This window comes from Molossus molossus, unplaced genomic scaffold (assembly GCF_014108415.1).
Source record: "Molossus molossus isolate mMolMol1 unplaced genomic scaffold, mMolMol1.p scaffold_m16_p_5, whole genome shotgun sequence".
Lineage (NCBI taxonomy): Eukaryota > Metazoa > Chordata > Mammalia > Chiroptera > Molossidae > Molossus > Molossus molossus.
In genome coordinates this window covers 2038397-2049808 of record NW_023425388.1, presented here as the reverse complement: position 1 = coordinate 2049808, position 11412 = coordinate 2038397, and the positions used below count along the sequence as shown (strand labels likewise).

Sequence of the window (11412 nt, the reverse complement as noted above, 5' to 3'; positions counted from 1 at the left end):
CGTCGGGAATGTGGTGACGGTGCTGAGTCCACATGTTCTGGGCTCAGCTCTCTTCTTTCTCCACCTGCTTGGGTTTAGGTCAGAGGCACTTTTGTTTTTAACTGTTGACACTATTATAGGTGTCCCCCATTTCCCCCGTTGCCCCCCTCCACCCAGCCCCCGCCCACCCCAGGCCTTCCCCACACTATTGTCTGTGTCCATGGGCTATGCATATGTGCAGATCAGTTCTTTGGTGAATCTTCTCCTCTCCCCACCCACTCCCCTCTGAGATCTGTCTGTCGTTCCACACATCCATGTCTCTGGACCTATTTTGTTCATTAGTTTCCACATATAAGTGAGATCACGTGGTATTTGGCTTTCTCTGGCTGGCTCATTTCACACAGCATAATAGCCAGCAGGTCCCAGCAGGGGTTGATACCATAAGAGTAAGAGCTTTTTCACAGCTGCATAGTATTCCGTCATGTAAATGGGGGCACTTTTCGATCCCCTGACTTCATCCCTCTGGCTGTATGAGTGGGCGATTTCACTCACCACTCTGCCTCTGTCTGGAGTAACTTCACATCAGTGATGACAGAAGAGTGTTTTTGTTAATTGTTTTATTTTTGTTTGCTTTTGATCCTTACCTGAAGATACTTTTTCATTGATTCTTTGAGATAGAATGGAAGGGAGGGAGAAACATCAATGTGAGAAAGACATGGGTTGGTTGCCCCCTGAACGACCCCGACCAAGGTCGGGGATCGAACCTGCAACCCAGGTATGTTCCCTTGCAGAGCAGGCCCGTGGGAGTCCAGAACACTTGTGCTCGCATCTGCTCCTCGGCTTCAAGCTGGGGTGACCCGGCCCAGTGGTTTGAAGAGCCCGTGGGGGGCTGACCGGCAGTGTGCTGCTGAACGCCTCACACTGGCCCGGGGACTGGCGTCTGCCCTCGCCGTGGCCACTGGCAGGACAGCTGTGCGGTGCCTCCCAGTCGCGAGCTTCCTGGAGCCTAACCGCAGGCTCTCCTGAGCTGGTGGGCGCTGGCGCCACGCCCTTGCACATGACACCCTCTCCTTCCATGTCTGCCAGCGTCCTCTGCTGTTGTCCTGACCTTGAGGAAGGCCCTGTGGAGGCGTCTGCAGTCCAGGCTCCTCGGTGCGGATGGGCCCCAAGAGTCTGCGCTGCTCCCGGAGATCCTGGCCCAGCTGGTCCCGTTCACAAGAGCCAAGGACCTCGCTGTCCTCAAGGACCGTTTGCCCAGCTTGCTGCAGACTCCAGACTGTCACGGGAGGTACGGAGGCTCGGGTCGGTGCTGCTCCCTCGGCTCCGCCTTTCCCTGTGGCATGTACGGCCCGACGAGAATGCTGTGCTGCTCTAGTGCCATCCGGGAGGAGCCAGCTCCTGAGAAATCTCCAGGTTCCCCCAGAACAGTGGTTCTCAACCATGGGTGACATCGGCCCTACAGGGGATAGCGAGCAGTGTCTGACATTTTTATTTCAATGTGGGGGAGTGTTGTTTCCGTCACCTAGCGGGTGGGAGCCAAGGGTGGGGCTGTGTATCCTGTAATGCAGAAGACAGCGAGCATCACCCCCCCACAGGAAAGATGCTGGAAATGTCAACATTGCTGAGGATGAGAGGGCCTGATTTAGACAGTCGCGGCAATATGTCCTTTTTCTGGTGTGCTCATACTGGTCCCCTAGATGTCAACATTCTGGTCCGTTTTCAGTATTTAATAAGGGCAGGGGAAGACCGAGTCCTGTGCTTGGGTGGCCAAGGGAGTGGGACTCGGGGCGGCCATGGTCACATGGGATCATACTTAACACCAGAGGTATGTAGCCACCTTCTCTGACGCGGAGACTTCTGCCCCCTGTGCAGTTGGATTGTGGCCGATTCTGTCTCGACCGTCCTGGAGGGCTCGGCAGAGGAGCTACGTGCCTGGAGAGGGGCTCTGCTGGCGTCCTGTGTGAGCTGGCTGGTTGGGGCTTTCAGTGGCCACCCCCAGGACAGAGACGGTGCCCCATGTCAAGAGAAGCAGATGCTGCTGAGGTTAAACCACCTGTTGGTAGGTGTCCTACTTTTCCTTAGAGTCCTGGTTAAGTATTTAAGGGACAGAGAAAGAGAGACCAAGGTTTACAGATGGCTCTAAGCCAGGGGCCATGAACGTGGCTGGCAAAGAGAGCGGGACTGTCTGGAGGCCAGGGGGCAGGTGGGGCAGCCCTTGCGATGAGGAGCCGTCAGGAATAAATGCTGGGCTTCATCAGACACTGGGCTGCATCTGCTGAGTTGGTTGTTTTTTCCTTTTGGCTTAGTCTGTTAGTAACGCAAATTATATTAATTGATTATTTAAAATTTAATTTATTTTTTCCATCATTGTATATCCCCTCTATGTTCTCTTCCACCTCCACCCTATTCATCTTTGAACATTAAACCAACCTTGCATTCCTAGGGCCATGGGGTATTCATTTTGATTTCTTGCAACGTCTTTGTTTGGTTTTAGGATCAGGTAAACGCCCTCAGAATGGGTTGGGAAGAGTCTCACTGGGTATAAAATTCTAGGTTTTCTGTTTTCCTTTTGCATTTTAAAGGTGTTGCTTTGTTGTCCTCTGGAGTGCACTGTTTCTGATCAGAAATCTGTCATCTTATCTTTGTTGCTCTGTGTTAGGCCCTTTTTCTCTGGCTGCTTTTAGGATGTTTTCCTTTATGTCAGTCAGAGCAATTTGTGATGTGCCTTAGTGTCCTTTCCTTCGAGTTTCCCGTGCTTTGGGTTCAGTAAGCTGTGGTCTCTGAGTTTCGATTTCCATAACATTTGGAAATATTCAGTCCGGCCGGTGTGGCTCAGTGGTTGAGCGTCGACCCATGCACCAAGAGGTCGCCGGTTCAATTCCCGGTCAAGGCACATACCCAGGTTATGGGCCTGATCCCCAGTGGAGGGCATGCAGGAGGCAGCCAATCGATGTTCTCTCTCATCGATGTTTCTATCTCTCTCTCCCTCTCTCTCTAGTCAATAAAGAAAAAAAATTAAAAAGTGAAAGGAAATATTCAGCCATTTTTACCCATTATGCCTTTCTATTGAACTGCTTTTTTTTTTTACACATTATTTTTTTGTGTGGAGATAATTAGCATTAAAGTCTGACCTGAGATGTAGACAGTGACCCTCAGGAAAATGCCCGGTGGGACGGAAGTGAGCGCGACACACCCCAGGCTGCAGGTCAAGCGGCGCGTCTGCCTATTTGCATCGAGAGACTTGATGGCCCGTCTCAGCCTTGACTCGTCGTGTTAGGGTCTGCGTGTAAGGCTGGCACACGGGCACCCAGACGTGGCAAGACCGGGGAAGAGTAGGAACGACCCCAAGTCGAGGGAGGTCTGAGCTGCAGAGGAGTGGGCGGGGCCACTGCCCTGGTCACAGTGAGCCGTCAGCCCCCAGCCAGCGGGCTTGATGACTGCGCGACCGGCTGGCTCTTAGGGTCTGTGCTCGAGGCCTGCGGCCCTCCTCGCCCCGCTGCAATCCCTCTTTCTCTTCCCTTTCAGTGGATCTTCTCCCCAGAGCACTTTCAGGTTCGCAGCGAAATTGAAGGGAAAGTGCAGAGTTCCGTCTGCACCCGCCACACCGCAGCCTGCCTCACCAGTAATGCCCACACCAACCCTTTTCCTGTCATTGAAGTGTATTTTCTTTTTTTAAAATTAATTTTGGAGCGAGCACGACAGACAGACAGACATTGATCTGCTGTTCCACTTATTTGTGCATTGATTGGTTGATTCTTGGATGTGCCCTGACCAGGGATTGAACCCATAACCTTGGTGCATCGGCACGATGCTCTAACCAGCTGAGCTGCCCGACCAGGGCCTGAAGTATGTCCTAAGTATGTCCTCATATTGTGAGATGTGAGCTCTCGATGCCCAGTGCAGTGTCGGCAGACACACGTCCCTGGTGCCCACACTCCCACCCAAGGTTGTCATCATCCCGAAAGTGCCCTGTGCTTTGTCCGGTCAGTCCCCTTCCCTCCAGAGCAGACGCTCCTCTGGTTCAACGGGACAGAGTGTTTGGAGGTTCCCCACAGCAGGGACTGCAACCCACCTTGCCTGACGGTGGTGTGGTGGCCCCTGGGTGGGTGTTGTCACGAGTGGGAGCAGCTGCGTGTGCGGCAGCACTTCGTGCTGCTGAAACGGTCGACGGGGAGAACAGCAGAGCTCGGGGGTCCCTTTTGCTTGTTGCTGGGCACAGGTGCTCCAGGAACACGTGGAACAGTTTTAGAAATCAAAGTACAAGCAAGTCGTGTCCGTGTGGCTTCTTTAGGTGACTGGGTCCCATGTCATTAAGCGGCTCTGGTTCCTGTTCCACGTCCTGGTCTCTCAGATGAGGTGTCTCACGTGTGTTTCTCGCTGGCTTTACCGCAGAGCTCACTTAACGACGTGGATCCCGGTGCCTGGCAGAAGTTCGTGAAGACTGGACTCAAGTAAGTGCCTTTTCCCTGCGTGAGCGTCACTGGCGGGGCAGAGTGCCTGCTCCACCGTCCCAGGGGCTCAGGACATGTCGAGTGGGAGGCCATAGGATCTGCCCAGCCGCGCCCAGCGCTGCTGCTGATGTTGAGAGGCAGCCTCTGAAACATGGGGTGTTTTTTATTTTTATTTATTTATTTTTTTAATCCTCACCCGAGGACATTTTTCCATTTTTTGTTCAGATAGAGTGGGAGGGAGAGAGAGGAAGGGAGAGAGAGTGAGAAACATCGACATGAAGGGACACATCGAGTGGCTGCCACCCGCACGACCAACCAGGGCCGGGGACAAACTGCAACCGAAGTATGTGCCCTTAGCGGGAACCGAACCCGGGTCTCTCTGGACCACAGGCCGACGCTCTAACCGCTGAGCCAAACTGGCCAGGGCTGGGGTATTTTTTAAAACCCAGAGATGTGCCGACACTAATCCAGCAGCCCCACGTTCAGTGAGTGCTGACAGTTTTCCGCACTGGTCCTGACTTATTCTCTTCCCTCCGCTGCCTGAAGTGTCGCCCTGAGGTTGAGCTTCGTCGCAGCCATGCGTGTCCGCACATGGATTGCAGAGCATGCACTCTGAGCCATCAGTGACTGGACAGACAGCTCCCTGATGTGTCCTCCTGCACTCAGGTGTTTCTGCGTGACCCACGTGGGTTCACGTAGCTCTCGGTCATTCGTGTTCACTGCAGTGGGCTCTGTGTCTGGACTGTGCCCCAGTGAGTGCAAGCCGGCCCCTGCCAGTGGACAGCCACCTCCACCCACGCCCCTCCCGCCTGCCATCCCTCGGGAACCCCGCACATGCTGGTTTTCTCGGGGAGGGGTACTCGCCGGCTGTGGGTGTGGACACGGCCTCAGTTTCGTTACATCTTCAGCGTGTTCTCCAGAGTTCAGCTGACCCAGACGGGGTGGTGGTTCACTGTGTCCTCACGCCGTCACCACACCGCTGTGGTCAGACTCTCATGGTGCCTGTAATTCTCAGTGCCCTGGTCATTCAACTTGAAACAGAAAAATACTGTATCCAAGAGGAGAGACGAGTGGAGGTGGTCACGGGCTGAGGACAGCTGTGACGCCGTCATGCAGTGCTGACCTTCTCTCTGCCTTTGTTGGACTTGTGTTTCTAGAATGTCCCCTGTGCTCCATGACTCCTAACAGTGTTCACATGTGAGCGAACTCCACCCCTGGAGCAGGGTGCTGTGTCCCTCCAGCGCTCTGAAGGGATGGGGGAGGCAGACTGGGGCGCGTCTGATGGGGGTGTTGCAGCCGAAGGCAGGGAGGCAGGAGGGAGGCCATCTGGCAGGGGGCAGGGCAGTGCTGTCAACGCAGTTCAGCTCAGCCATTCTGCTTCCTGGCATTTCAACCAGACAGGAAGTTCGTCTGGCGTTGGCGCTGTCAGGAAACAGACACGTACTGCACACACCCCGCCCCTTCTCCAGATGTGCTCGGTGGGTGGTGCAGGTGCGTGTGCTCCTGCCGCGGGAGGACCTGGTGGTGCGTGGCACGCACTGTAAAATCTCCGGCGCTCTGCGCATTGGAACGCTTTCTTAATCAAATGCCAAGGAGAGTGTGTATACTGTTTTCTGTGAAATAAAATTCTTATGAAGCTGTTTCCCCTTTGATTCTTACCTGCCAGGTTTCGGTATCAGGACCCCGCATTTTTGCAGGCGCTCCAAGCCGCCACACAGCTCCTGTACGGCCCAGAGAGCCCCGTGCGCACGAAGCTCGTCCAGCTCCCCGCGGTCCACTCGATGCTCACCCAGCACTCCCTGTTCCTGCCCACCCTGCTGGCGTCCGAGGAGGAGGACGCCCCAAGCGGCCACGTAAAAGGTGACCTGCCCCACCCGCCCATCCGGTACAGGTGCTGTCTCCTGACACGTCAGCCTGCTGTGCGCCGGAGCTGAGGGAGCTTTGCCCAAAGGACGTGCTTGTTCTGTCAGGTCCGAGTTCAGGCAAGGTGTCCCCTGATGTGGGTCCGGCAGCGATGCAGACATCTCTTCAAAGCCCATTTTGGATCGTGGAAGTCCTGCTTACGGTCTTACGGCCACATCACGGGCATAGTTAAAATCTGAGTTACATGGAGAGTCTGACCCGAGAGATTTAGTTGCTTGAAACGTCTTAATGGGAATATGGAGGCTTCTCTCAAGGGCCACGGGTTCGTGCTTCCCTGTAAACAGGTCCCTGTGAGGGTTTCAGCTCCAGCCATAGGTCAGCACGCACCGACCTGAGCGCCTATGATCTCACACCGGGCGCGGGCTGTGGAGACGTCAGAGGTGGCGGTCTGAAGGGTCCTGCCCTCGAAGCCACACTGTTTAGAAACAAACTTGACGTTCCCTGTCAGAAATCACCATGAGGTGGGTCCGTAATAAATGGCTAAATCGAGGAGAATCATACCCAAGTTAGGAGAAGAAAAGTTAGAGATTTGGTAACACTCGTGGGAGATGATTAGGTTTTAAAAAACCTTTGTGGCTTAAAGTCTGGGAGGGGCAGTGGGACTGAGACCAGCCTTGTCAGAGACCAAGAAAGAGACCGCAGGTGGTGAAGATGTGCTCACCCCGGGCCCAGTCTTGCTCAGAAGAGGACATTTCCAGCTCTCAGTGTTCCCTGAAGTGCATCCCCCACTGCTATGCACACACTGCCATGCACCTACTCCCGAGCACACACTCCTGTACACTCACTGCCGTGCATACTCTGAAGCACTTGCTGCCTTGCACACACTGCCATGTACACACTGCCGTGCACTCCCTGCCATGCACACACTGTTGTTTTCCCCCAGAGGCGCTGGTGGACCTGATGTCGGTGGTGGTGAGGATGTGTCCCTCGGTCTGTGAGAGCAGCCACTTCGCTGTGCTCCTCGGGGCCTATGGTGCCTCTCTCAGCGTCCTGGGTGAGAGGGGGACCAGGGAGTGTGCGGGGACCAGGCAGTATGATGGGGGTGGGCGGTGTAAGGGTTCAGCTCTCTAACTTGGCCTCAACGGACTTCCAGACCAGAAGATTTTACTTCTCCTGCGGGCATATGAACAGAACAGCATCAGCCTCATCAACTCCAGGTGAGCGCTGGGCCTGGAGGCGTGAGTGGAGGGCTCGGCGGGTGGTTTGCTCTTGCTCCTTCCTGGTCCTCATGGGGGGCGGGATTGCAGCTCCCACATTCCACAGGCTGCTTCGCGAAAGGCTGAAGCTGTTGGTGGCGGGAACAGTGTGGGGCTGTCCTGCTGGCTGGTGGCTGTGTGTCTGTTCGGCACCGGCTCCCACACTCACCCCAACTGCATTGTCGAGTGTGGTGGATTTTTCTGGAAACCTTTTCGTGAACTACTCTCCCCTCTGGCTTCAGGGTGCTGCTGTGGGGCCCGGCGGCTGTGGAGCATCACAAGACCAGCCGCAGCCTGGGCAAGTCGCTGTGGCAGCAGCCGAGTGCCGGGGACATCCTCCGCGTGCTGGATCGCGACCGGATGATGATGACCATCCTCCACTTCCCCCAGAGCCGGAGGCTGCTGCCCCCTGAGGTGCGGGAGGCCTGGTCAGAGCTCCCAGGGCGCGCCCACAGGCCTGCCCCTCCCTCCAGGGCTCCATCTGCACCGCCAGCTCTACTGGACTGAAATACAAGCGCTCTGTTTTGTTCACTTCTTAAGTCACATTGCACACACAGATACAGAGCCAGGGCCCCAAGCACCCACCGCTTGGTTCCAGGTGACTGGCACGTGCCCGTTTGTAACGTGCCCCCATGGGCAAGCACTGCCTGTCCAGAACTGACGTGGAAGGTTCTTGGATATTCAGCACAGTTTGCACTCTGGGTGCAGGGGCAGGCAGTGTCCTGGTGTCCTCTCTGAGAGGGGACAGTGCATGTTTTTGTCTGGGCTCTTCTAGGATGCACGGGATCCAGTATTTAAAGACGGGAGCACCGCAGATCTCGACACCCTGTACGACCCCTGCTTTCTCCTGCACCTGTTCAGTGAACTGACCAGGCCAGGTAACTGCAGCCTGGGGGGTGGGTAGAGGCAGGTCCTGCAGGGTTAGCAGCGACCCTTGGGCAGCCTTTAGCTGCCTTCTCACCTGTCATCCCAGTTAATGTTTCAAACATACAGTGACTTTAAAAAAAAAAAGACATTTATAATTTAAAGCATCCCTTTGTCTCTGGTGTTCATCCTCATTCTCAGTGACAAGGGCCTTTCTGAGCTCTCACCAGGTGTGCTCGCTGCCAGCAGGTTCTGTCCCTGAGGAGCACTGATGCTGGGCTTGAGTTCTCCATGAGTGTCTGAAATGGCATTTGTGTCCAGTAGCTGAGGGTGGGAGTCTCTGGGTGGGTGTGTGAGAGAGAAGGAACCGAAGTGTGTTCTTTCTGCTCACTGGCTGGGCCCGTGGGTGCTGGACGGGCTCCCCAGGCTCCTGTCCACTGGACTCAGTGGCCGCGGACGCATCCGGCGAGCCTGGCTCGCTGTGCGGCTCATTTCTCCCTTGTCCGGCCTGAAAGTGTCCCTCCATGAGCACATTGCAGCTCCGCCCCCGCCGACCTGCGGCAGTCCCACCAGGCACGGTGCTGGGGTCCTGGGGCTCACCCCTCAGTGGGCTGTGAGGTCACGGCTGCGGCGTCTCTGTGGCCCTGGTGACTGTCAGTGGCAGACCACACGCAGCACACCTGCTCCCAGTGTGTGGCCAGGAAGGTGCTGCTGCCCATGGCCTGGCCGCTGGCTAAGTCTGCTGCTCCGCAGACATGGAAATGGATCTTCCAGCGCCTAAAGATACAGCTCGACCTCTGAACTACAACCAGTCATTTAGTCGGTTGCGCTGTCTCTCAGAGCTTTTACAAAACAAGGTAAAGGCTTGGAAAACGCTCAATAGAAAAATAGTAAAGTCAGGGCACAATGTTTTCCTCAAAATCTTGAACACTGCCTCTTTGGGGCAGGGGCCCAGGGCCTGGGAGCCTTCTGCGAAGAAAGGCGACCAGCGAGTGGTCTGTAGGTTAGGGAATCTCCAGCTACAGCCTGCTGAGTTGGCTCGTCTAGCACAGGAAGTGTGCAGAGCACGTCTGCTCTAGAAAGGGCTCGCAGCGCTTGGAGTGCCAGTTACATCAGAATCATTCCCACCGAGGTGGAGAAGTGTTGAAGCATGGACAACGTATTAAATCATTTTTTACTGAAGTGTTATAGACAGAAACGTAGGCAAACTGTGTGTGTGGCCTGCGTTTGAAGTCATCAGCTGGGTCAAGAAACAGGTGACCTTCAGCTCCGGGAGCCCCTTCCTGGGCAGCACCCCCTCGCAGCAGAGACCCGTGTCCTATGGTTGGACCCCGGCAGCCCCATTTATCCCACATCACTTGAGTGGGACTCAGCCATGCCGTGGGCAGCGGGTCTTTTGCCAGCACGTTCTCACTTCCGACAGCGGCACCTGGTCTGAGTGTTGCCAAGCGTTTGCAAGTGAAAGTGTACCACTTTGGCTGGTCGCGGCCCTTTACAGTAGAGTGGGTGGATCCCCTGGCTTTCGAGCTGTCTTTATCACAGTTCTACTGTCTGCGAAAGCCCACCCTACGTTGATTTTGCTTCAAGTTGTCAATTAGCTTTACCGCGTAGTTGCCATTTTTGGTTCTCTTTACTCCTGTGTGTAGGTCCAGATTGCCATCGTCTGTCTAAAATACTTCCTTTAAAAATTCTTGCAGTTCAAGTCTGCTGGTGATCGATTCTTTCAGCATTTTTACGGAAAAAAAAGACTTAACTTTTGAAAAATTTTAATGGAGTATGAAATTCTAGGTTGGCAGGGTTTTTTCTTACTCTGTTTTAAAGAGCCACCCTGATTCTGAATTGTGTTATTTCTAACAAGAAATGTCATTCTTTGTTTCCTTGTACGTTATGTGGCTGCCTTTAAGATTTTTTTTTTTTTGGTCACTGGCTTTAAGCAGTTTGATTATGATGTACCTTGGTGTCATTTTCTTATATTTCCTGTGTTCAGGTGTCCATCGAGTCTCTTGGCTCTGTAGGTTTATTGTTTTTGTCAAATGTGGAAAAGTTTTGGCCATTATTTCTTCAGATGTTTTCAAGGACTCTAATTACATGTATATTAGTTTGAAATTGCTCTACAGCTCACTGATGTTCAGTTCATGTTTTTAAATTCTTTTTTCTCTGTGTGTTTCCATTTGGATAGTTTCTGTTGCTGTCTCCAAGTTCACAGTCTTTTTCTCTGCTGTGCGTAATTTGCTGATAATCCCATCCAGTGTGGTTTTCATCTCAGACATTTTAATTTTCATCTCTAGAAGGTTGGTATGGGCTTTTATATCTTCCATAGCTCTGCTTAATCTCAATCTTTCCTCTAGCTTTTTGGACACGTAGAATGCCTGTTTTAACATCTTCGCCTACTACTTCTGTTGTCTGTGTCGTCTTTAAGTGGTGGACTTCTTTTTTTGTTATGGGCTGTACCTATGCTTGTTTGACTGGTCGTTTTTTGTGGGGTTTTTTTAATCCTCATCTGAGAATATTTTTCCCTTTATCTTCAGATAGAATGGGGTGGGAGGAAGAGAGAGAGAGAGAAATATCAATGTGAGAGAGACACATTGACTGGTTGCCTCCTGCACGATCCCGACTGGGGCCGGGGAAAAACTGCAACTGAGATACTTACCCTTGACTGGAAGCGAACCCACGACTCTCTGGTCCAAGGACCGACACTCTAACCCCTGCGCCAAACCGGCCAGGGCTCTGGTCGTTTATCCTGGAAGCCAGACACTGGTTTTCACCTAGTCTGGTGCTGGTATTTTTGTATTTCTGCGAATGTTCTGGAGCTTGTTTCAGGACACATTTGAGTTCCTTGGAAATGGTTTGATCCTTCTAGACTTGCTTCTAATCTCTGTTAGGTGAGACCAAAGCAACACTGAGTCAGGGACACACTTCACCTCACACTGAGGTGAAACCCTCTGAGAACCCTGCCCTGTCCCTGGGAGCTGTGGGGGTTGCGCCCTGGCGGGGGATGG

The 11412-nt window shown here is 53.7% G+C and overlaps 1 protein-coding gene across 1 annotated transcript in view; it reads left to right on the top strand.

Annotated features, from left to right (window-relative positions):
- Positions 1-11412, top strand: part of URB1 (URB1 ribosome biogenesis homolog) — a 59457-nt gene that overhangs the window by 36135 nt on the left and 11910 nt on the right. Inside the window, exons 23-30 of the mRNA XM_036242659.1 lie at positions 1066-1267; positions 1852-2038; positions 4372-4430; positions 6097-6290; positions 7237-7347; positions 7447-7510; positions 7792-7963; positions 8325-8427. Coding sequence (XP_036098552.1) covers positions 1066-1267; positions 1852-2038; positions 4372-4430; positions 6097-6290; positions 7237-7347; positions 7447-7510; positions 7792-7963; positions 8325-8427 — 1092 coding nt within the window. The remainder of the gene's footprint in view (positions 1-1065; positions 1268-1851; positions 2039-4371; positions 4431-6096; positions 6291-7236; positions 7348-7446; positions 7511-7791; positions 7964-8324; positions 8428-11412) is intronic.